The 26,934-nt window shown below is 43.4% G+C and overlaps 1 protein-coding gene across 3 annotated transcripts in view; it reads right to left on the bottom strand.

Annotated features, from left to right (window-relative positions):
* The window catches only part of DCAF4 (DDB1 and CUL4 associated factor 4), a 30,546-nt gene extending 14,683 nt beyond the window's left edge, over positions 1–15,863 (bottom strand). For 2 of the 3 annotated variants that reach the window (XM_015097163.3, XM_015097164.3), the window contains exons 1-2: positions 15,765–15,863; positions 1,274–1,370 (exon numbers count right to left, since the gene is read on the bottom strand). In XM_015097163.3, coding sequence (XP_014952649.1) covers positions 1,274–1,362 — 89 coding nt within the window. In that variant the 5' untranslated portion in view covers positions 1,363–1,370; positions 15,765–15,863. Of the gene's footprint in view, positions 1–1,187; positions 1,371–15,764 lie in introns of all 3 variants that reach the window. The other variant, XM_042252723.2, reaches the window with a different exon arrangement.
* Between the last annotated feature and the right edge of the window lie 11,071 nt (positions 15,864–26,934).

Genomic DNA, 26,934 nt, shown 5'->3' with positions numbered 1-26,934 from the left:
CAGAGGATTGTTGTCCTGCGTGTTTCCACGTGACTCTGCCAGGCTGAGTCAAGGTTCTCTTCTTACACAGACCATATACTAGTGCATGTTGTGCTCTTGGGGGAAGGCCTGGGGCCCATGGTTCTCCTTATACAACATATCAACACTGGGTACTATCCTGATCTTTCTACAACATGGGTCAAGTTTGGGATTTCAGCTCAGAGTCCCTATTAGCTTGAACCAGGCAAGGCCTGCCCATACGGAAGGCCTGCTCAGTGCCAGGCATCCTCATGGGGCTTGACATACACTACTGTGACCCTCGCAAGAGAAGCACTGCATAAGAAGAGTGACCCAGGGTGATCAACTAGCTTGCCCGATTTCACACGGGAAAAACACAGGGCGTCAAACCCAGATCTCCTAATTCTAAAGCCCTTGTTCCTTCCACAAAAATTTGATGCCTTTTTAAAACTTAAAATTTTCGTTTTTTATTCTTTGAGTTAATCTATTCTAGAGAAGCATACTGGCATTCGACAGCTTCTGATTCTATAATTAGAAATTTGTCCATTTTAAAAGGAGATCTGGAGAGTTGGAAGGGTTCTGAAATTGGCGTATAGGTCTCCTTTGGTGAGGAATGGGCTGTAGAGACCTCCTAGGGCCAGAAGTCAGGTCAGCAGCCCTGAACTGTGAGGAGGTATCCTCTCCTGGGGTGGGGTGGGGTGAATCATGTCCTGAGACTGGACTGTTTGTACTTCATTCATGCAGAAAACAAGTGTGGAAAATGTTTATTATAGGGATTCCACCTAAGTATACGCTGTTTTGTTTTCTAAGCTGTGTGGTAGGTACATGATATTCACTGTATTAGTCTTTATACCTTTCTGTGTTTATTAAATATTAGCTATTATATATTACATAGCCTTACTTGGGATTTAGCCTGAATTAATGAAATTAGGTTTCCAGAAAGCTATTTTCAAGGCTGAAAAAAAAAGAGAGAGGAAAAAGGCCCCCAAAATGGAGAAACAGCTCCTCAGTTACACCAGACAATGTTTACTCTAAGCCTGTGGCTAGGGCTCTGGCCCCAAGTCATGGTCACACGGAAGAGAAAGATGAATGTGGCCATCTCCTCACTACTCCAAGTGTGGCAGGTGGGCTGGTGCACAGCAGAGACACCCCGTGGAGGCGTGAGAGACGTGCAGACTAGCCAGCCCCACCTCAGATGCCGCATTTGGTCGAGACCCTTAGGGAGTCCCATGCGGGTGAGGGTGCTGGCGATGCGAGGCAGACACACAGCACTTGCCTCTCGTTAGAACCGTGCCGCCGGAACCACGCGCGGTGTCGCTGGCCCCTTCTCCTGTGTCTTCTACTCTGCCAGCTGCTTTTATGCATTTCAGCTCCTAAAAGATAGAAAGAAGACACAGAAAGAAATTAACATGCAAACACACGTGTGCACATCTTGCTCTTCTGTTTGCTTTTTTCCTTTTTCTCTTTTTCTTTTTTTTTTTCTGTTTGCTTTTGACAGTTCAGCTCCTTCACGAACAGAACTAGGCAAAAGGATTGCCCCAGCCTGAATTATCATGAAAGCTGCCACCAAGCCTTACCTAGAGAAGGACTGCCATGAGGTGGACACATGGATAAAAATCCCAGCGCGCCCGCAGCCACTCTCTGCAGCCCTCCTACCTCACAACAGACACCTGGCCTGCCAAAACACCAACCTCCACTCCCCGGGTCACCGTGTGACGTGGGGACTCTCACAATTACTTTTCGACTGAGGACTGAGCCTGCCATGAGAACCTTCTTCGGCTAGTCTTCTTTTCCTTACCAGATTAACGCTAGAGCTATATAATAATTATTCTTTCAATCCACACACATGCCTGATTCATACAGAACAGTAGTGAACACTTTCTCTTCCTCAGTATCGAGCAGGAAAAACTGTGAACAAATTAAATGGGGCCAGTGCCTGTGACATATCGACGTGCTTTAGAGACTGTTTCAGCTTCCTGAAGTACATTAACTGTTAAAGGCAGGGGTGTGCATCTGCATTTGTTGAAATGATGACACTGATGTTGCCATAACTATTTCAAGTGGCTTTTTCAAATCTTACCTTGTATAGCCTGAATTTATCACTTCGTTGTCAAAATGTCACAAGTTTTAACATTGGGAATCACACTAGGAATTCTTAAGAGACTGAACTATAGTATGGAGGCCGGTTGCTGCCAAGATTCATGCTTTCCCAACAGCCGGTTGGGATTCCTTCCCCACTCACTGGAGACACCATGACATCCGACTGAATGTACTTTATAAACGTATTTAAATACCATGAAAAAAATTGGAAAAATATTTCTAGGGCTGAAATACAACCAAAGAACAGATTAGAAAATCTACTTGCCTTGGTACAGGAGACAGGAATCCAGACCATCCCCAAGAAAAAGAAATGCAAAGAAGCAAAATGGCTGTCTGAGGAGGCCTTACAAATAGCTGTGAAAAGAAGAGAAGCAAAAGCAAAGGAGAAAAGGAAAGATATACCCATTTGAATGCAGAGTTCCAAAGAAGAGCAAGGAGAAATAAGAAAGCCTTCCTCAGCGATCAATGCAAAGAAATAGAGGAAAACAACAGAATGGGAAAGACTAGAGATCTCGTCAAGAAAATAGAGATACCAAGAGAACACTTCATGCAAAGATGGGGTCAATAAAGAAGCAGAAGATATTAAGAAGAGGTGGGTAGAATACACAAAAGAACTGTACAAAAAAGATCTTCATGACCCAGATAATCATAATGGTGTGATCATTCACCTAGAGCCAGACATCCTAGAATGTGAAGTCAAGTGGGCCTTAACAAGCATCACTACGAACAAAGCTAGCGGAAGTGATGGAATTCCAGTTGAGCTACTTCAGATCCTAAAAGATGATGCTGTGAAGTGCTGCACTCAATATGCCAGCAAATTTGGAAAACCCAGCAGTGACCACAGGACTGGAAAAGGCCAGTTTTCATTCCAATCCCAAAGAAAGGCAATGCCAAAAAATGTTCAAACTACTGCAAAATTGTACTCATCTCACACGCTAGTAAAGTAATGCTCAAAATTCCCCAAGCCAGGCTTCAGCAATATCTGAACTGTGAACTTCCATATGTTCAAGCTGGTTTTAGAAAAGACAGAAGAACCAGAGATCAAATTGCCAACATCCGCTGGATCATGGAAAAAGCAAGAGAGTTCCAGAAAAACATCAATTTCTGCTTTATTGACTATGCCAAAGCCTTTGACGGTGTGGATCACAATAAACTGTGGAAAATTCTGAAAGAGATGGAAATACCAGACCACCTGACCTGCCTCTTGAGAAACCTGTATGCAGGTCAGGAAGCAACAGTTAGAACTGGACATAGAACAACAGACTGGTTCCAAATAGGAAAAGGAGTACATCAAGGCTGTATATTGTCACCCTGCTTATTTAAATTATACAGCAGAGTACATCATGAGAAACGCTGAGCTGGAGGAAGCACAAGCTGGAATCAAGATTGCCAGGAGAAATATCAATCACCTCAGATATGCAGATGACACCACTCTTATGGCAGAAAGTGAAGAAGAATTATAAAGCCTCTTGATGAAAGTGAAAGAGGAGAGTGAAAAAGTTGGCTTAAAGCTCAACCTTCAGAAAACGAAGATCATGGCATCCGGTCCCATCACTTCATGGCAAATAGATGGGAAACAGTGGAAACAGTAGCTGACTTTATTTTTCTAGGCTCCAAAATCACTGCAGAAGGTGACTGCAGCCATGAAATTTAAACACGTTTACTCCTTGGAAGGAAAGTTATGACCAACCTAGACAGTATATTTAAAAGCAGAGACATTACTTTGTCAACAAAGGTCCATCTAGTCAAGGCCATGGTTTTTCTAGTAGTTGTGTATGGATGTGAGAGTTGGGCAATAAAGAAAGCTGAGCGCTGAAGAATTGATGCTTTTGAACTGTGGTGTTGGAGAAGACTCTTGAGAGTCCCTTGGACTGCAAGGAGATCCAACCAGTCCATCCTAAAGGAGATCAGTCCTGGGTGTTCATTGGAAGGACTGATGCTGAAGCTGAAACTCCAATATACTTTGGCCACCTGATGCCAAGAACTGACTCATCTGAAAAGACCTTGATGCTGGGAAAGATTGAGGGCAGGAGGAGGAGGAGACAACAAAGGATGAGATGGTTGGATGGCATCACCAACTCAATGCACATGGGTTTGGGTAGACTCCGGCAGTTGGTGATGGACAGGGAGGACTGGCGTGCTGCAGTTCATGGGATCACAAAGAGTCGGACATGACTGACAGACTGAACTGAACTGAACTTGCCTTTATTCCCCAACTTCTACTTTTGAGTAGGGAACGCCAGCCTGTTAGCATCAAACAGAGCACTGAAAGTCCAGACCTATGTTCCAGAATTCACTATTTATCCAAAGACTCTGTGTCAACCTATGATTGTGAGCTGGGGTTAATTCGATACAAATGAACAAAAATTAAGTGAGTATCTTACTTAAACATTTCATGAATTCTGTAACGAAGTCCTTGATTTACTTCCTTTCAAAGTCAGTCTGCTTCCCACAGAGTCACTGCACAATTTGGGTTAGTTTAACCAGCCACTCTCTAGTCCTGTGCCAGAAAGCATATGCACCGCTAAAGCACCTCATCCAGCCACGCCCACTTGGAGCCGTCATAAATGTTTCACTTTCATCCTCTGCCGGGACATCATAAACTGACCTTGTTTTATTTACTCCTAGTTTGGTTCACTGCTGACAATACAGAGCGTTATCACTCTCCTAAAATCCTTTCCACTTCCTTCTAGTCACCATTAGTACATAGCACAGCTCCCTACTTCACCCAGAAGATGGACGTTGCCAGCATGAATACCCCAACTTCTTTCTCATCCCCTGCACAAATGTCTGCCTTTACTAAGTCTTATCATCTTCTCTCCTGTCTAGGGCAAACACATGTCCCTGTGCCTTTTCCAGGCCAACCCTCCTGACAGTTTCCTTCTCAAACTCTGCCGACATCTGTTCTCATATGTTTAATCAATTTCCCACTTTCCTTATCTCAGCTTATAAACATGCTCCGGCTTTTCATTTGTATGTGCTCCACCTCCAATCCAAAAGGAACAAAAGTGTTCTGGAAGCACAATCTGTATGTACACACCCTACTTTTTATTTTCCAATCATTCCTCAACGCAGTCAGGCCTCTTCTATCCTCACCCTTCTGCTAAAATGCTCTTACTGAGGTGTTAACTAATGATCACCTACCTGCCGATGTTAGTGGTCTCTCTTTAGTCCTGAATCTCACGACATGTGACACCACAAAGCGTCATGCTTCTCGAGGTTCCTGGAATAGCTTTCTCTTGGTTCTCCCCTGACTTGTCAAGTTCATCCTTCTCTCATTTCTCTTGGCCCACCCACTCTGTGTTTCCCAACATTCTATCCCAGATTCTCTTGATTCCATACTTAATACCATCTCACCTACAGACACAGTTTCACCTCTATCCTAGCATCCCTCTAGAGTAGGGGTCCCCAATCTCCAGGCCTCCAGACCGGTACCTCCTGTCAGATCAGCAGTGTCATTAGATAAGAAACAAAGAGCACATTAAACGAAACGTGCTTGAATCATCCTGAAACCATCCCCCCATGGAAAAACTGTCTTCCATGAAACTGGTCTCTGGTGCCAAAAAGCTTGGGGACTGCTGCTCCAGAGCATCTAGTTTGCATTAAAAGGCCACCTCCTGTCTACTTCTACATGTAGCAGATTCAACATGTTCCAAAGAGCTCATCATCTTTCTCTAGTTTCCTAGCCTGCTCTCTTACCTATCTGTTATTTCCCTTCTCTGAAATTCCACCAGTGCTTCACCCTATCCAAAAATATAATTTTATTAGTTTTCCTCAGTAACCACTTTAATGGCTCCTGAATTTAGACCAATTATCTTAAGCCTCAGACAAAAAAAGTTGTATTTATTAAAAAAAAAAAAGTTAAAAGATTATCATTATTACCAACTCAATAAAAAGATAATGTTGAGTCAAAGGCTTCAGATCACCCAGCGGAGGCAGGCCACTGGCCCACCAGCAACCCTGTCCTCAACAGAGCACTGCACAATCACAAGGACATAGGAAATAAAAAGGAAATGGCAGCTGCTGGTTTTGGCTGAAGACAGTACTTCTAAACTACCAACTCACACAAACACAGGTTCAGGCAATGCACCAGAATAAGGGAGGCTGACAAGATCAAGCTGAAGTCATTTTTTAAAAGTCATAACAAATAGATGGAGAAGAATTAAGAGTGGGATGAAACGGTATCTTTCTGTACTTTTAAGAAGTCTATTTCAGGAGCGGGGAGTGTGTCTTCCCCAAATGCAAACATAGTTAAATCTCAATAACCACTTTATGGACCAGGTTTGCACCTATCCCTCTGCATGGAACTCTGTACTCTCACCTCCCACCATTAGAGGTGATGTGAATTCTTTAAGACAAAAATCATGCTTTGTTCTTTTTGCTATTCCTGGCACTCAGTAGTTGGCTCTTGGTAAATGTTCACTGAGCTAAAACCAACTGACCAACAACCGGCCAACCAACCAACCAGCCAACTCTGCAGGTATTTTAAATCCCAAGTAGCTTCCTTCTGCTCTGGGTATTTTCATTTGATATTCAACATACATTACAAAGTGCCCACTCACGTCAGGCACCGGGCATGGAGGGGCAGGCAGAGATACATTGTGCTTCCCATTCTCAAGGGACTCGGTGCTTAGAGGGAAGATGAATGCATGAACCGATTCCTGCAGTGCATCTTCAGGGTGATGATAGGTCTCTCCAGGTGCAGTAGGGGTGAAGGCAGTGATGGCTTGGAGTGGAAGAGCCAGAGGGGAGAGTGAATTTGAACCCAGAGCATCAGGCAAGGTGGCAGTGTGAGGAGTCTGTGAGCACTTTTTGGGGTGGCCAGAGGCAAAAGTACAAGGGGTTGGGAGACTGGGCTAGAGGCAAGCAGGGTCAGACACTGAGGTCCCTGGGTGCTGGGTGAGTAACATTAGACCTGTATTTTAGAAAGGGCATTTTAGAGGAAGTGGTGGAGGGAATAAGCTGGAAGTTAAGGGTTGCTGCAGCAACTCAGGTTAGATGAACCCACCAACATGGAAGTGATAGTGATACCTGGGATAGAGAACCCTGAAGTTAGAAAGATGTAGAAGGTAAATTTCATGGGAGAGGTGGGCAGAGGGCAGCTGAAAACTGACAAGTGAATAACTGGTAGTGTTCTGACCTGAGAGTCCAAGAATAAAGAAGGAAGGGTGGTTTGGGGAACAAAGTCTGACTGTGAACAAGCCAATCTCAAGATCTGTTAAAATGGGCCTGGGAACCCAGAGGGGAATGAGGTGAAAGATGTAGATTTGAAAGTCATCAGCACACGGTAACAGATTGAGACGAATGTGGCTCAAGCCAAATATACAGTGAGGATTAAAATTCAAAATTAGAGACGATTTTATTGGACAGTAACATGCAGTCAGCACAATCGGTTTTTAGATTGGTGTTTCTCTACCAAGGACAACTTCACCCACCAGGGGACATCTGGCAATTTCCAGGGACATTTTTGTTTGTCACAGCTTGGGGGTGGGGAGGGGTGGGCTGCTCTGGCATCTAGTGGGTAGAAGCCTGGGATGCTAACGATCCTGTAGTACAGGACAGTCCCTTACAACAAATTATCCAGCTCCAAATTGTGCTGAGGTTTAGCAACCCTGCTCCAAAAGGAAGTGGTCAATAACAATTTTGTTGGGGATGAAATGCTGGCTCTCAGCTCCTTGGGAGCCACTCTGCCAAGCACAGACATTAAATAAGATGTGTTGTGGCAGGCTGAGCTTGGCTTTGCCTTTTAGAGCATCTTTCAAGCACTTAAAGGAATAAAGAATAATAATTTGTAAGAGACCATTATTCTAGAAAGATAATGTTAATCTCAAACAAATAAAGAAACATGACTTAACTTTTCGGAAAATGTCTGAGCAATACTTATCAAGTAATTTCAATGTACATGCCTTCTTCTGGGAATCGATCCTAAGAAAATAATCCAAAAGACTGTAAGAATTATATGCAAGACATTTACTACAACTTTCCAACTCACTTTATGAAGCTAGTAGTCCTCTGTTGCCAAAACCAGACAAAGACATCACAAGACAAGAAAACTACAGATCAACCTACTTTATTAACACAGACTATTCCTCAACCATATGCTAGCAAACCAAATCTAGGTTCAACATTAAAAAAAAAAAAATCAGTGCAAGACACCATATTAACAGAATAAATGAGAAAAAACAAACAAAAACCCAAGTGATTATCTCAACAGATGCAAAAAACACTGGATAAAATCCAACGTCCTGTTGGACTTGCCTGGTGGTCCAGTGGTTAAGAACCCGCCTGACAAAGCAGGGGACATGGGTTTGATCCCTGGTCCAGGAAGATCCCACATGCTGTGGGGCAACTAAACCTGCATACTGCAACTGCTGAAGCTTGTGTCCTCTGGGGTCCGGGCCACTGAAACGAGAAGTCTGCACACCACAACTAGAGAAAGCCTGGCCCACAGAAACGAAGATCCAGCGCAATCAAAAATAAATGAAATTCAAAAACAAAACAGCTCTTATCTTAAAAAAAATAATCCAATATCCTGTCATGACAAAACTAGGCACTGAAGGTAACTTCCTCACCTTGAGAAAGGGCATGAACAACCCCCACAGCTAACATCATAATGGGAAAAGACCGCAAGCTTTTCTCCTAAGATCAGGAACAAGATAAGGATGTCTGTTCTTATCATTTCCATTTAACACTGTCCTGAAAGTTCTAGCCAGGAACAATTAGGCAAGAAAAAGAAATAAAAAGAATCCAAACAGGAAAGGAAGAAGTAAAACTATTTATATCTGTAGATGACATGATGTTATACATAAAGAAAATCCTAAAAAAAAAAAAAAGAAAAGAAAATCCTAAAGAATTCACATATACACATATGCACAAAAACTATTGGCGCTAAGAAATGAGTTAAGCAAGACTGAAGGATGCAAAATCACTGTACTTCTTTCTATACATGAGCGGTGAATAATCTGAAAATGAAATGAATACAAATCCATTTACAATAAGCATCAAAAAGAATAAAGTACTTAGCGATAAATTTAATGAGTGCACAACTCCATACATTCAAACTACAAGACACTGTTGAAAGAAATTAAGTGAAAGTGAAGCTGCTCAGTCGTGTCCGACTCTTCGCAGTTGCTCAGTCGTGTCCGACTCTTCACGATCCCATGGACTATATCCTACCAGGCTCCTCTGTCCATGAAATTTTCCAGGCAAAAATGAAATGAATACAAATCCATTTACGATAGCATCGAAAAGAATAAAGTACTTAGCGATAAATTTAACAAGTGCACAACTCCATGCATTGAAACTACAAGACATTGTTGAAAGAAATTAACGAGGACCTAAATGAATGAGAAGACAACCATGTCACGGATCGGAAGACTTAAGATGGTCTACAAACTGATGTGCAGATTTAACATACCGCTATCAAAATTCCAATTGCCATCTTTGGAGAAGTTACTAAGTTGATCCTGAAATTCATATGGAAATGTAAGGGACACAGAAGAGTGAAAATAATCTTGAAAGAGAGCAAAGTGGAGGACTCACACTTTCCAATTTCAGTGCTACAGTAATCAAGACACCGGTACTAGCACAAGAACAGCGACATAAATCAATGGAGTAGAACTGAGAAAGAAAGAAATCCAGAAATAGATACATAAATCCATATATTTATGGATGTATAAATATGTATATCCATATGTTTATGGATGAAATAATATCCAGAAATAAATCCATATATTTATGCCTATTAATTTTTTAAAGAAAATTATTTATCTATTTCTTTGTAGCTGCGCTGGGTCTTTGCTGCTGAGTGTGGGCTTTCCTCTAGTTGCCTCAAGTGGGGGCTACTCTCTAGTTGCAGAGCATGGGTTTCTCACTGTGGTGGCTTCTCTTGTTGCAGACCACAGGCTGTAGGGCACATGGACTTTAGGAGCTATGGCTCATGGACTCAGCAGCTGTGGCACCCATGCTTAGCTGCCCCACAGCATGTGGAATCCTCCTGGACTAGGGATTGAACCCACGTACCCCACACTGGCAGGTGGATTCCCAACTATTGGACCACCACGGAAGTCCTGACAATTGATTTTTGACGAAGGGGCCAAGACCATACGGGGGTGGGAGGCGGTGGCAGATAAAAGAAAAACCTTTCAACTGCCCATAGGTCTGGATATTCACCTGCAGAAGAATGAATCTGATTCCTATTTCACACCACATATAAAATTAACTTGAATGGGTCTAAGCTCTCGATCTATAAAACTTTTGGAAGAAAACAAAGGTATAAACCATCATGAACTTTGAACAAGCAACACTTTCTTAAGTATGATGCCCAAAGCACAAGGAAAAATAGCCTAACTAGACTTCATTGGAAGTAAAAACTTTTGTGCTAAGAACACTATCAAGAAAGTGAAAAGAACCCACAGAATGGGAGAAGGTATTTTTAAATCATGTATTTGATAAGGATCTAGTATCCAGAATATATATACAACTCAATAAGAAAAAAATAACTCAATTAAAAATAAGGAAAAAAATCTGAAGATGATTCTTCAAACATATACCACTTAGAAATGTGGTAAACAGCCTCTTAGAACATGAAAAGATGCTCAGCATCATGAGTCATTGTGCTGTGTGCTTAGTCACTCAGTCGAGTAAGACTCTGCGATCCCATAGGACTGTAGCCCGCCAGGAGCCTCTGTCCATGGGGATTCTCCAGGCAAGAATACTAGAGTGGGATGCCATGCCCTCCTCCAGGGGATCTTCCCAACCCAGGGATCGAACCCAAGTCTCCCGCATTGCAGGCAGATTCTTTACCAGCTGAGCCAGTGTCCGACTCCTTGCAACCCCATGGACTGTAGCCCACCAGGCTCCTTGGTCCATGGGATTTTCCAGGCATGAATACTGGAGTGGGTTGCCATTCCCTTCTCCAGGGGATCTTCCTGACCCACGGATCGAACCCAGGCCTCCTGCATTGTAAGAAGACGCTTTACTGTCTGAGCTACCAGGGAAGCCCCCTCATTAGTCATTACGTAGATGCAGATCAAAACCACAGTAAGATACCACTTTCTCTCTCTCAGGATGGCTATAAAAAAAGAAAAAGAAAAGTACTGGTGAAGATGTGAAGAAACTTCTGGTGGGAATGTGAAACACTGCAGTCACTATGGAAAATAGTTTGGCAATTCCTCAAAAGATTCCATATAGAATTACCATATGACTTAACAAAATCCAGCAGAAATGAAAATATATGGCCATATAAAGATCTGGACAGTAATGTTCATAGCAGTATTATTCATAATTGCCCCAAAGTATAAATAATAAAAGTTTCTATCAACTGATGAATCAGTAAAAAATATAGCACATCCATACAACAGACTGTTATTCAGGCATAAAAAAATATACTATTGACGGAAGCTACATCATGGATGAACCTTGAAAATACTATGCTAAGTGAAAGAAGTGGGACACAAAAAGCTACATACTGTGTGATTTATTTGACGTATATGAAATCTTCAAAATAGGCACAGAGAGGCAGAAAGAGAGAAGTGGTTTTTCAGGGACTGAAGGAGGAGGGGTACAGAGAATGGGGAGCATCAAGGCCCAGGTCTTCTTTTTTTTTTAAAGCTTCCTGAAAGCCTATTTTTCTGTTATGAATAACTGCTTTTTCCAGTTATCCCCAGATGAGTTGATAAAGTCTCTGATTAAACTGTTGTATGCTTCCAAGAATAAGAATAACTATTACATCTTTTTATTATCTAGGTGGTAGCTTTGGAAAATTTTTATTGAATTTTAAATGATTTATGATGTTCCATGTGTTCTTGTTTATGTTTTCTTAGGCAACATTCCATCAAATTACTAGAACCATAAATAAAAATACTTGGGTATGACAGCAGTTAAAAAATGTTTTAAATTGATTTACAATGTGTTAATTTCTGCTGAACAGAAAAGTGATTTAGTTATACACACACACACACACACACACACACATTCTTTTTTAAAGTATTCATTTCCAATACAGTTTATCACAGGATATTGAACACAGTTCTCTGTTCTGTGCAGTAGGACCTTGTTTATCCATCCATTCTACATGTAATAGCTCACATCTGAGAGCCTTAACCTCCCACTCCACCCCTCCAACCCGCCTCCCCCTTAGCAAGCACAAGCCTGTTCTCTATGAGCATGACACCAGTTTTACTTGTTTTAAAGTCAGAATCAAACTGAATAGGACTTTAAACTAAAATTTATGCATTGTGCATTTGTGAAACATGGATATACTGATATCATATTTCCTTTATTCTACTTGATTATACACTTGTTGAAAGGTAAATTTACAGATCAAATGATGGAACTTAATGATTCAGTGAAAGTTTTTTTTTTCCTCTTTTTTAAAAAGAAAACTTGTCTTTTTAGTTAAAGCTTCATGGAACAGAATTTATATTTAATCAGAATGACTAGACAGGATCCTTTTGGGAAGTCAATCTAAAAGAAGCTAACAGGAATTGGTAGAACTTTTGGTTTTTGGTATTTACTTACCACAGTACTCCCAACCAGGCACAGTGCATTAATATGAAATACTTTGAAGCCCATAATTAAAAAAAAAAAAAGTGTCAGAGTTATACAAAAAGACCATATATCATTGGGTAGGAAGTTGACTAGGTAGGCAGTGAAATGACTGGGTGTGTAATATTTTTTAAAACCTTCATTTTGGGTCAGCATAAATAATCCTTTAATTTTCCCCCTACTTTCAGCAGCATTCCATTTTGATGTTTAGCAGAGCAAACCAGAATAAAGTTCTATTAATTCAGCAATCCTGAAATCTGAGTCATATTAAGATAAAAATGAAAATGAGATGTGTACCAAGGAAAGTTAGTTTCCTTCTTCTGTAATATCTAATTCATCTTCTTATTGATCCTTAGTCCACAGGTGACACTTGTCCTGTTCCAGATAGACAGTGAGCTGAGCAATCTCTGAAAAGGACTCTGTGAATGTACTCTTACAATACATGTGAGATGGATAATCGGGTGAATACCTAGAGCTTCTGAAAACCTCAGAGCTTCTCATCAATCTTTTGTACATTTTGGTAGGCAGCAGTGTATACCTCTGAAGCTTTGCTGAGAAAAAGCATTTCAGTAATGATAAATTCTGAAAATACAGTCTTCATATCCTTTACTTTCTGCTTTTCAGAACTGCCAATCATTTCCTCCAGATGAGGGCTGTACAGCATCCACTGTAGGTCTTTATAACTGGGTTCATTAGGAAATAACACGTCCAGCGGGAGTGTGCTGATATATCCTTTCTACTTCAGGTAGCTGTTTGGCAACCCCATTTCTTGATGATGATGTCACTGTGAGGCCATCGCGTTTCCTTTATGCACTCACTGCTGCGGCGTACAGACAATCCTGAAGGTCGGCACACGCCTCAGCAGTTTTTCGGCCCCCCCCCCCCCCTTCAAAGCTGGGGTCTTTTGTGAGGCTCTCATGTGGGCAAGTTGGCTCTGACTCGCAGCCTGGCAGTTTACTGCACATGTGCACCAAAGATTCGCACAGCTCACCAAACTGCTCCTGGTTTGAGCTGCGCAGTTTCCAGTACTGCTTCCTTCCTCTTCCCCAAGACACCATTCCAGGCCAGGCTGCCAAATCCCAAAGGTGCAGCCCGGAAAAGGCCGGGCCTGGGAATCCTAGACCTAACCAGGAAGCCTCTCTCCTGGCCTCTGTGCAAGGTGGGCCCAGTCCTGCCAAAATTCAGCACGGGGCCGAGGCTCACTGCCCCGTCCTACGCAGCACGTGGCTCGCAGCGGCATCCTTGAGGAGTGAAGAAAATATCCTGGAATAAGATGGTCACAGGGCTTCCCAGGCGGCGCTAGTGGTAAATAACCCATCTGCGAATGCAGGAGTCGTAAGAGATCCAAGAGACGCGGGTTTGATCCTTGGTTCTGGAAGATCCCCTGGAGAAGGGCATGGCAACGCACTCCAGGATGCTTACCTGGAGAATCCCATGGGCAGCAGAGCCTGGTGGGCTAGAGTCTACAGGGCCGTACAGAGTCAGACACCGTTTAGCGACTAACGCAGCAGGCACACACGCAAGATGGTCAGACGAACTTGGAAATATTGTACAAAACCTGCCGAACGGTGCACTATAAAAAGGCAAATTATATCCAAGTGAAAGTCGCTCAGTCGCGTCCGACTCTTTGCGACCCCATGGACTATACAGACCACAGAATTCTCCAGGTCAGAATACTGGGGTAGGTGGAAGTGAAAGTCTGAAGTTGCTCAGTCCTGTCCGACTCTTTGCGACCCCACGGACTATAGCTTACCAGGCTCCTCCGTCCATGGGATTTTTCAGGCAAGACTACTGGAGTGGGTTGCCATTGCCTTCCCATTTTCCAGGAGATCTTCCCAACCCAGGGATCGAATCCAGGTCTCGCGCATTGCAGGTGGCTTCTTTACCAGCTGAGCCACCAGGGAAGCCCAAACAAACAAAAATTTTCCTGCTACAAAAGTACTATGACGTTTATAAATGAGACATATCCTAAATATCCAGCGACAGATGAGTTAAGATTATAGAGGTTACTGGACTGCAGCGTGGGAAACGCTACCGCCACAGGCTTAAAAAGCCCCACATAAAAATCACCTCTGCAAGGGGCTTGTCATACTTACCCTGCGTAGTATTTAAAACCACCTCACAAAAGAACAAAATCAAGGCTTTGAAGGCTAAATATGGTACCCAGAAAGACACAATGGGGTGGGGGTGGGGGTTGGGGAAGGGATTCTACTCCCGCTGGTCTGCCTCAGGACACCACCCCAACTGCGATCTCCACAATTATTTAAAACTAGAGTTTGGGATTTTGTAATTTAGTTTCCTCCTGGAAGCTGTGGCCTCAGTTTTCTTTCTTTAGAGCTGTTGGATTCAGAGGACAAGGTCGGTGGACCACTCCATGTCCGTCCAGGGGAAAGGGGTGGGGGTAGTCATGGTTTCTAAGGTCAACTGGGGAGATGACGAGGCTTCTTGGACACCGCGAGTGCTAGCTTCGTCGCTAAGGCACCGCGGTGGGGAGGTTAACTTCGAGAAGTGTAGGTTCATCCCGTGGCCCCACCGCTTGCTAGTGACCTCGGGTAAATGACAATTTCACTAGGGCTCGTTCTGCGTCCGACAGAGGTACTGCCGCCGACCTCATGGGGTTAGTGTGCAGAAAGCTTCGATAATGCTTATAAAGCAGTTGGTAGTGCCTAGCACTGTAGGTGCTTGCCTTAACTACTATGCTGACCTGTCTGAAAGCCAACCACAATCTGAACTTCCAGGTAAAACCGCCACACCAGAGCCCGCAGTCCAGCCACTGGCAGCTACTGTGTGGCACCTTGACATCACAATTTAGAAAGAACGCTCCATCGGGGCAGACACGGAGCGGCGAAACTCACGGCCTTCCTCTCCCATCTCTATGGCTGTAAACCGAACAGGACGAGCGAGCTCCACGCGCCCACAGACTCCACTTAACCAGAGTTCGCCCACCCAGCCCCCTACCCACGCCAGGGTCAGGTCTGCGTTCCATGTGTTCGGCTCCTCCTCCCCGCCCCTTTTCTCGGGCCTTGCCCCCCACCTCCTATCTCACCCCTAACTCTATCAGAGGAGCAGCAGCGGCCTCCGAACCGACGCCAAAAGTACTCCAGTCAGCGCAGACTTACTCGATCAGAGGATTTTTTTCCGGCTCTCCCTAGGGCCCAGGGTCCACAGGTGCCGGGGGCGAAGCGTGGAAGACCCGGAAAGACCGAAGGCTAGCGTCTGCCACTTAGTTGCGTCCACTCTCGCGTTGTCGCAGCGCATAGGGAGATGGCGGCCGCCCCTCCTTTCTCATTGGACGCGTCTTTTGAAGGGCTGTGCCAATAAGGGTGGATCTTAGGAAGGGGGCGGGGTTAGGGCCTCGGCTCCGCCCAGGCCTGGCGAAAATGCAGCGAATCGGCGGCTGTTTTCTTTGGGCTCCGCCCTTTAGGGCGGAGTCATGGGCTCTTGGGGGCGGGGCCAATTATGTTTGGGGCGGAGACAGGCGCGCTTTGGGGGCTGGGCTTCGCCGGGCCGGGCTGGGCCGGAGGCGAGTTGAAAGTCGGCGAACGCCGTGTCTACCTCTTCCCAAGCAGTGTCTACCCCACTTAGCATCGGGTATTTTCTGTGTCCAACCTGGTTAATCCAGCCCAAGAAAGTCCTTTCGCTGCTTGGAACCCCCTCCTTTAAATTTACGGAGGAGGAAAGAGTGTGTAGTGGAAAGGGCAAAGGAGGCTCTGAGATGAGAGGAAAAAGGAACCGGTGGTGAACTGATGGTGACGTGTTTGGTTGTGTCCTCTGGTAGCTGAGACTGCTGACCGTAGGTCTGCGTGGCTCCAAGCTGCAGGAGAGCGTGCTCTCAGCTTCAGTCTGGGAGCTTCCGCTGTAGATCAAGTTCTAGTTCGCTTTTGCTGTGTGACCTTGGGGAAGTCTCTTCCCTTTCTGTGCCTTGATTTCTTCTGCTGAAACAAGGAAGTAGATCTGACGTTCTGATGTTCTCTCTAGTAGAGAGTTTGTTTATACAATGAATATTTCCAGTGTGGTCTCTGTGCTGTACCTGCTCCAGGTGGAAAATGGAATCCCGTGTAGGGCCCTTGACCAGAAGTGGCAGTTGGCTTTTGTTCTCAAATTTTGTTTATCTTTATTGTAATTGAAATATAGTTGATTTACAATATTGTGTTTCTGGGGTACAGCAAAGTGATTCAATTTTGTATATAGATATCTTTTCCATTATGGTTTGTTTTGTGATATTGTCTACAGTTCCTGTGCTATACAGTTAAGACCTGGTTGTTTATTCATTCTATGTATATTTTGTAAACTGCAACCTCCCACTCCATGCCTCCCTCACTCCCCTTCCCCTTGGCAACTAACTACAGGTATGTTCTCTATGTACAAGTGACAGTTTTGTGAGGAGCTGCTGCTGCTAAGTCGCTTCAGTCGTGTCCAACCCTGTGCGACCCCAAAGACGGCAGCCCACCAGGCTCCACCATCGCTGGGATTCTCCAGGCTGGGTTCAAATGAACCAGGCTTGGTTGTCGGCCTGAGCAGACCTGGCACACCATGTGCCCTGTTAACCCAGGGCCCTGTGAGTTGCTAGACCCCTTAGAAAATAGATTGTGGGGTTAATCTAATTGTAGCCATGTGTGAAAGCATTTCAACAAATAACAAGGAAGGTAGGATTCTGCCTCTCAAGAATTTTATATAAGAAAGGGTATGAATGGGAAGAGATGATCAGAGTAAGGAGAGAAATTAGTGTAAGTCGGAATAAAAGACAACTTCATGAAGCTTGAGCCACCTGGAAGAGAAAACAAATTACAATGCGGGAGACCTGGGTTCAATCCCTGGGTCGGGAAGATCCTCTGGAGAAGGAAATGGCAACCCACTCCAGTACTCTTGCCGGGAAAATCCTTTGGACAGAGGAGCATGGTAGGCTACAGTCCATGGGGTCACAAAGAGTCGGACACGACTGAGCGACTTCACTTCACTTCACAAGCTGAACCAACAGTCTGACTGGAAAGCCTGTTCAGGGAGTAGTGAAGCATTCATTTTGACTGAAAGGGAGGGGAGTCTTGGAAGCTAAACTGGCAGAATAGGTTGGATCAAATGTCAAGGGTAAGGAGCTAGCAGAGGGAGCCTCTGTAGGTTTGAGAGGTAGAGAGTGACAAGACTAGAGCCGTGATTTGGGGAGATCATAGCTATGGTTTGGGCAGCACTGTAGAAGAAACTGGAGATGAAAGATGTGGAAGTGACCTTCGAGTCTCCTTAGAAGATGAGTCCCTGCGGAAGGTAGACAGACCTGAACCAGAGTGGTGGCAACTGGGATGGAAGGGAGGGGTAGAGTCAAGACAGATTTCAGAGGAGGGAGAATGGGTAAGATGTGAGGAACTCTGGGAGGAGTCAAATGGGATTCCAGGCGAAGAGCCAGGGTCACCAGAGGAAGTCAGTTGGCCTGGGGCTTGCTGACCGAATGAATGACAAACATCCAGCCCCCAGGCTCTCTTGAATATTCACTGAGGGGACTGGAACAGGATGTGCCTTGGGGATCTAAGGTAGGCACACCAGAAAAAGGATAAAAAATATTTGCAAGTCAGTACCCAAAGGAATCTTGGCCTTGGGCAAGTCTTGGCATTTGTGAACTCCCAATTTCCTCATAGGTAAAATGAGGATAATGATACCTGCTGAATTTTTTTCATATATATATTATATATATATATGTGTATACACACACAGGATATTTAATATATTTTTCCTGTGCTGTTACACCTGTGTGACCCCATACTATGGACTCCATAGTATAGTCCATGGAATTCTCCAGCCCAGAATACTGGAGTGGGTAGCCTTTCCCTTCTCCAGGGGATCTTCCCAATCCTGGGAATGAACCCAGGTCTCCTACATTGCAGGCGGATTCTTTACCAGCTGAGCCACAAGGGAAGCCCATATATATACATATGTCTGTGTATACACACACAGGATATTGAATATACTTTTTCTGTGCTATACAGTAGACCTTGTTTATTGAAAAGAGTGGCTGTGAGGAGAAAACCAGAAAGCACCTTACTGCTTGATCTGTAACTTCTATGGACTGAGCATCCTTTATTATGTGGATGACTTGATATGTGAATAGTGCATGTTACTTATCAAAAGTAAGAATAATTCCTTTTTCTCATTTCCTCTCCAGAATTTAAAGCCAATGCAAATAAGTTTTTCTTTGAAGTGGCACCTAATATGAGTCAGCATTAACTTTGACTACATTAAAAAAAATGATACTTTTTGAGTCTTTGTCATATGTCACATATATAAGCCCTTTCCATATATTTGTTCTTTTAATTACCACAACCCTATGAGGCATGTACTATTAATATCACCACTTTATTGATCAGGTGAGTCACAGAGAAGTTAGGTAACTTGCTCAAGCTGGTGAAAGATTGAAGGCAGGAGGAGAAGGGGATGACAGAGGATGCGATGGTTGGATGGCATCCTTGACAGGAGATGGTGAAGGACAGGAAGCCTGGCATGCTGCAGTGCATGGGCTCACAAAGAGTTGTACACGACTGAATAGCAACAACAACAAGCTGGTGAGTGGCACACTTTGTGCTCTTCAGACAAAAAGTATCATAATGAAAGTCTAAAAACATACTTCCATTTGGTATAAAATACTTACAACTCTTACCACAGGAAAGGCTAGTTTTCCTAAAATAGAAAGTACTCCTACAAATACACTCAATAGAAAAAGGTGCAGTGGCTATAACAACTATGCAGAAAAGGAAGTCAACATGAAAGGATGCTCAGCCTCACTCAAGGTAAGGAAAATAAAGTTGAAAACTCCTCTGACATACTCTTTCTCATAACCAGATAGGCAGAATCCAAATATTAATACTCAGGCCCCTGGGCTTCCCTGGTGGCTCAGCAGTAAAGAATCCGCCTGCCATGTGGGAGGTGTGGGTTTGATCCCTGGGTCGGGAAGATCCCCTGGAGGAGTACATGTCAATCTACTCCAGTATTCTTGCCTGAAAAATCACATGGACGGAGGAGCTTGGTGGGCTATGGTCTGCTGCTGCTGCTGCTGCTAAGTCGCTTCAGTTGTGTCCGACTCTGTGTGACCCCATAGATGGCAGCCCACCAGGCTCCTCCATCCCCGAGATTCTCCAGGCAAGAACACTGGAGTGGGTTGCCATTTCCTTCTCCAGTGCATGAAAGTGAAAAGTAAAAGTGAAGTCGTTCAGTCGTGTCCGACTCTTAGCGACCCCATGGACTGTAGCCTACCAGGCTCCTCCTTCCGTGGGATTTTCCAGTCAAGAGTACTGGAGTTGTTTGCCATTTCCTTCTCCTGGGCTATGGTCTAGGGGATCACAAAGAGTCAGACACGGCTAAAGCGACTGAGCACAGCATAGCATGGTGAGGCCCCATGCAAGCTCTAAGAGGGACAGTTTGGCAATGTATCAGTATTTATCAAAATTAAAAATGCACATACTTTTGACCTAGCAGTTACACTACTAGGAATTCATCCTAAAAATACATTTGCTTATATGAAAAATAACTTAGGTACATGAAATATTTTGTAATAGTGAAATTTTGGATGCCATCTTAGAGTCCATTAGTTAGTAGTTTAAAAAGTAATGATACAACATTCATTCAGTGGATACAACACTCATTCAGTGGAATGTTGTGCACTTAAAAAATAAAAGGAGTCTCTTTGTATGCTGAGGTAAAAGTATCTCCAAAATAGATTCTTGGTGAAAAAAGCAAGGTGAAGAATGGTATGTAAAGTATTATATAGGGTAAAAAGTGTGTGTGTGTATGTATATCTCCCTGGAATGATAATACTCATTGCCTATTAGGACCTGGGTGGTTAGGTGACAGGGATGGGAGAGTTTTCACCCTATTGTACCTTCTGAATTTCGACTATTGGCTTATATTACTTATTAAATATAAAATTTAAATATTAACTAAATCCACATATTACACATGGCAACCAATTGCAGAAGTTGTTCATTTTAAGAAAGAAAGTGAAGTTGCTCAGTCGTATCCGACTCTTTGCAACCCCATGGGCTGTAGCCCACCAGGCTCCTCCGTCCATGGGATTCTCCAGGTGACATGTAAATACGTTCTGTAGGAACACTTGTCAAATCCCATCAGAGAGTCACTAATCTAAAATGTAATCAATACAAGAGAAACATAATCAACGTGTCCACTGTATGATAACAGTCCTCTCAGAGCCCAGAAGAAAGGATTCTTATCATCAGAATTTGTCACTGTTTATTCAGTATCCAAGGGATGTAAATGTCTCGGTCACTGGAAATCTCAATCCAGAGTAATTCTCCTGTCCTTTTACTAATGTGAGTTAAATATCCCACAAAACTCTTCCAAACCCTTAGTATGACTACGTGTTCACTGAACTGCCAAAGACTGATTCTACCACTTAGGACATGATTCTGGGAAGGAGAGAGCCCTGAGTAACAGGCAAGAATATTATGGGCACCTGGAAGTTATATATCCTGGTAATAATTGACCTGTGGTATGGTATTCTTGGGTGGTCTGAAGCAGTTTCCAAGGGTCCAGCCCAAGTAACTGATAACATCAAATGCTTGAACCCACAAACTCAAGACTTATATACTGCTAAAATATGATGATGGAATTCCAGTCGGGCTGTTTCAAATCCTAAAAGGTAATGCTGTGACAGTGCTACGCTCAGTGTGCCAGCAAATTTGGAAAACTCAGCAGTGGTCATAGGACTGGAAAAAGTCAGTTTTCATTCCAGTCCCAAAGAAAGGCAATGCCAAAGAATGCTCAAACTACCGCACAATTTCACTCATCTCACGTGCTAGCAAAGTAATGCTCAAAATTCTCCAAGCCAGAACCATGAACTTCCAGATGTTCAAGCTCGTTTTAGAAAAGGCAGAAGAACCAGAGATCAAATCACCAACATCCGTTGGATCATTGAAAAAGCAAGAGAGTTCCAGAAAAACATCTATTTCTGCTTTATTAGCTATGCCAAAGCCTTTGACTGTGTGGATCACAACAAACTGTGGAAAATTCTGAAAGAAATGGGAGTACTAGACCACCTGACCTGCATCCTGAGAAATCTGTATGCAGGTCAAGAAGCAACAATTCAAACTGGACATGGAACAACAGACTGGTTTCAAATCGGGAAAGGAATACGTCAAGGCTGTATATTGTCACCCTGGTTATTTAACTTATATGCAGAGTACATCATGAGAAACACTGGGCTGGATGAACCACAAGCTGGAATCAAGGTTGCAGGGAGAAATATCAATAACCTCAGATATGCAGATGACACCACATTTATGGCAAAAAGTGAAGAATTAAAGAGCCTCTTGTTGAAAGACGAGAGTGAAAAAGTTGGCTTAAAACTCAGCATTAAGAAAACTAAGATCATGACATCTGGTCCCATCACTTCATGGCAGATAGATGGAGAAACAATGGAAATAGTGACAGACTTTTTTTTGGGGGGCTCCAAAATCACTGCAGATAGTGACTGCAGCCATGAAATTAAAAGACACTTGCTTCTTGGAAGAAAAATTATTACCAACCTAGTTAGCATATTGAAAAACAGAGACATTACTTTCCCAACAAAGGTCCATCTAGTCAAGGCTATGATTTTTCCAGTAGTCACGTATGGATGTGAGAGTTGCGCTATGAAGAAAGCCAAGCTCTGAAGAATTGATGCTTTTGAACTATGGTGTTGGAGAAGACTCTTGCGAGTCCCTTGGACTGCAAGCAGATCCAACCAGTCCATCCTAAAGGAAATCAGTCCTGAATATTCATTGGAAGGGCTGATGCTGAAGCTGAAACTCCAATACTTTGGCCACCTGATGGGAAGAACCGACTCACTGGAAAAGACCCTGATGCTGGGAAAGATTGAAGGCAGGAAGAGAAGGGGGCAAAGGGGAAGGGGGCATCACCAACTAAATAGATATGAGTTTGAGTAAGCTCCGGGAGTTGGTGATGGACAGGGAGACCTGGTGTGCTGCAGTCCATGGGGTCGCAAAGAGTCGGACACGACTGAGTGACTGAACTGAAAATGTTATTCTTAGCTAGTAGCATCAGCCTGACTAATTTAACAGTTAATAAAACATGCTTGATTCAGAAAATTTAAGAAACAGAGAAGCACAAAATAAAAAATACACCCAAATAATCTATAATAAACTCGTACCTCTCAAGAAACCACTGTTAATATTTGGATGTCTGTTTCTAAGCATGTATTTGTCGTCGCTGTTTATATAGTTTATTAATTCTTCAACAAATATTTATTGGCACCTTGGAATGCCATGCCTGTGCTAGGTGCTAGGGGTATAGTTGTGTTTTTTTAATAATTAAAAAAAATTTTGAAACAATTACAAACTAAAGATTCAACCAGTCAATCCTAAAGGAAATCAACCCTGAATATTCATTGGAAGGATTGATGCTGAAGCTGAAGCTCCAACACTTTGGCCACCTGATCTGAAGAGCCCACTCACTGGAAAAGACTCTGATGCTGGGAAAGATTGAAGGCAGGAGAAGGGGGCGACAGAGGATGAGATGGTTGGATGGCATCACTGACTCAATGGACATGAATTTAAGCAAGTTCTGGGAGATAGTGAAGGACAGGGATGCCTGGCATGCTGCCATCTATGGGATTGAAAAGAGCTGGACACGCCTGAGCGACTGAACAACAAACTAAAAGAAAATTCCAGCTAGTACAGAGACTTTTCACATTGGAATACTCTTAGTTGTGTTTTTCAAATGAGGATGTTCTCCTACATACTCTCAAGATAACCGTCAAATTCAGGAAATTAACATTCTTATACCACTACCATCTAATCCTTGGTCTCACTCAGTTATCACCTATTGTCCCAATACTTTCCTTTATGGCAAAAGTATCAATTCAGAATCACATGTGTTTAGTTATATCTGTTAAGTCTTCTTCAGTCTTTCTTTAATTTTAATAACCTTGACACTTTTGAATATTATAGTCCAGTTGATTTGTAGAATGTCATTTAGCTTGGGTCCTCAGTTTGGTTTTGTTTTATGTTTTCCATGATTGGCTCCAGATTGTATCTTCAATAGGAAAATCGGAGAAGTGAAGGCATTCTTCTTATTGCATCCTGTCAGAAGGCACATGAATTTGGTTGGTCCCATTATAGATGATGATGTTAATTTTCACTTCTCAATTAAGGTGACAGCAGGCAGGCTTCTCCTATGTAAAGTCATTCTTTTTTAAATTAAAAAAAGAAAAAACAAACCAAGTCATAGAGGCTCACAGGAATTTGCAAAAATAGTCTAGAGAGGTCCCTGTACCTTTCATATAACTTTACCTGTGGTAATATCTCATATAACCATAGCACAAAATCACTGTTTTTTGTAATTTGTTAGTATTTATGAGTCTATGTAAATATCCTATTCTTTATCAAACATTTAATTAATTAACTTATTTATGGGCTTATGTTTTTCAGTGGGCTAAATCTGTCCTTATCATTATTTATTTTGATGCTCAAATAGTCCCAGATTTGCTCTTCCTGACTGCTTCTGTGTCCTTTTTACTTGCCTTATCATTCTTTGATCATTCTCTTCTGGGAAAAAAGTATTCCAGGCTCATCTTGTTCTTTTTCTGCCCAAGCCTGAAATGAGTCATTTACCTAAGGTGTCGCAGTCTCATTTAGTGGAAATTGGTATTTAAAAGCCAAGATCTGAGTGCTAAGTGTACTCATTGCTGTTAGGGTATCCCTGTTCCAAGTATACTGCAACTTAGGGTTAAAGTTGGAAATATATACCCACACACTGTCGAATACAACACAAACACATGTCCATGTTTACATTAACCCTATCTTGATAACCATGAGTTCACACCAATACCTCCAATTCCAATCCATCACCATGGGGCTCATTCAAGTTTTTTCTCTTTCTATATTTGTATCTCCCTTCCCCAACAGTAAAATTATCATTATCTTTTTTAAAAAAATTTACTTATTTGAACAATCCCTCTGTATGTGGCCATACATATAGGAGTCTCTACCACTGCCCTCTCCCCACTGCAGATGTCCTCCTAACCCCACATGGGTTCTGAGAATCTGTGCTGGGTCATATTCTCCACCCCTAACAAAGAGGATGCCAGCACTCCATGTGAAAATGTAGTTTTGGAGAGACAAAAATCCTTCCTTTCGTTCAAGGAGTTTACATTCTAATGGTGGGGGAAGGGGAACAAAGAAATAAAAAGTAAAACATGAGGTAATAGTGCAATAAAAAACAACAACAGGATAATGTGACAAGAAGTGACTGAGGTGCTATTGTGGGTTGGTGATGCTGATCTCTTCATGCATTCCCCCAACCCTTTTCTGGCTCTGTGCACGTCTGCAAAATGTATTATGTTGGCTCCCCTGTGACTTCCTTCCTGTTTTTCCCTTTCTTTTTGGCCACTCTGTGTGGTGTGTGGTGTTTGGAACTTCCCTGACTGGGATCAAGCCTGGTTCCCTGCAGTGGGAACCCAAGTCTTAACCACTGGACCACTAGGGAAGTTCTGCAGCCCGCTTTCTGACTGAATTCAACCAGTAGGAGATTGGGGGAGTGGGAGGAGAGAGAATCCCTTGCCTGCTTTGGGATGTATTTTCTGGCATTGGCCCATTCCCTGGCTCCAGTGATTATCAGGCTCCCCAGATTCCATTTCTTCCCCTTGTCCCTTCAAGGCCCTTAGTGGTAATAACTTCTTTCTGTTACTAGCTCATGGGTGCCCCAATGGTCTTGTCTTGTCTCTTTTTATCCTGCTTACACCTTTGTTAATAATATCTTCATTAAAGTCCCTTATCATTGAGTTGGAGTCTATTTCAGGAAAAGGCTCTTTCAGGAAATGATTCTTCATGTTTAAACAATATGGTGAATCATTTTTTCAGGTCAATACATATTCTTATACTATATGATTTCAAAAACTCAATTTGATCAGGAAAACATTAGCCAGGCTTGTCCTTCTGGAACTGTGTGCGAAGTGGAATCCCTCCTTGTCCTGCACCTAACCTGAGACCTCAGAAGCTTGAGTTGTGCTTTCAAGGGGGCAACATTGATCTTGGAGAGGCAGCAGTGATTGGTAGTGTGAAGCGAGCTGTTAATTCCCTGCCCAGGAATTGAACCTGGGTATAGTCAAGGCTCTGGGTTTTTCCTGTGGTCATGTATGGATGTGAGAGTTGGACTGTGAAGAAGGCTGAGCGCCGAAGAATTGATGCTTTTGAACTGTGGTGTTGGAGAAGACTCTTGAGAGTCCCTTGGACTGCAAGGAGATCCAACCAGTCCATTCTGAAGATCAGCCCTGGGATTTCTTTGGAAGGAATGATGGTAAAGCTGAAACTCCAGTACTTTGACCACCTCATGCGAAGAGTTGACTCATTGGGAAAGACTCTGATTCTGGGAGGGATTGGGGGCAGGAGGAGAAGGGGACGACAGAGGATGAGATGGCTGGATGGCATCACTGACTCGATGGACGTGAGTCTGAGTGAACTTCGGGAGTTGGTGATGGACAGGGAGGCCTGGCGTGCTGCGATTTATGGGGTTGCAAAGAGCCGGGCACGACTGAGTGACTGAACTGAACTGATGCTAGATGAAAACCAGGGATCTAGTCACCAGACCAGAAAGGGTTAGAGGCTAGAGGTTAGAAGCTATTTTCCCTTGGCTCTTGCCCCTAGTGTAAAATGCATTTCTCATGGAGACAAAAACTATAAAAGCAGGTACATAGTTTATTATTAGAGACATAGCGCAAGTGGGAGAGCACACAGAGAAACTGTTACGCTAGAAGCAAGGCAGAGATGCACACCTGGAGAGAACGACATGGGCATCCTCCTTAAGAGGCGGAGCACAGGAAAGAGGCGGTTAAATCATTTATATAGGACGGTTGTTCCAGGTCTTTGTCTTCCTTCTGTCCAATCACCTTGTTTTGTCCCCCTTGGCTAATTTGTTTCAGAACCTTCCCCATAGATGTGCACACATCTCTCAGCCAATATGGATCTTGATGCAAAGGCACCTGGGAGAAGCAAGATTGATTGTGGCCTAGCATTGGCCCCTGACTTTTGACCCCTGAGGAGTCTTTCTGCGCATGTGTAGTGTTTCCCTTGCCGCAAGGAGGGGTAATATGTGATCTCTTGATCCCTTACTCAAACAAGGTTTAACCCTTCTCTGTTTCTGTCATGACTATTATCTTAAGGGGGCTTCCCTGGTAGCTCAGATGGTAAAGCATCTGCCTGCAGTGCGGGAGACCCGGGTTCGATCCCTGGGTCGGGAAGATCCCCTAGAGAAGGAAGTGGCAACCCACTCCAGCATTCTTGCCTGGAAAATCCC

This window comes from Ovis aries, chromosome 7 (genome assembly GCF_016772045.2).
Source record: "Ovis aries strain OAR_USU_Benz2616 breed Rambouillet chromosome 7, ARS-UI_Ramb_v3.0, whole genome shotgun sequence".
In the NCBI taxonomy this organism is placed as follows: Eukaryota; Metazoa; Chordata; class Mammalia; order Artiodactyla; family Bovidae; genus Ovis; species Ovis aries.
Note: the sequence above shows the minus strand (reverse complement) of the source record. Positions and strands in the feature narration are given on the sequence as shown.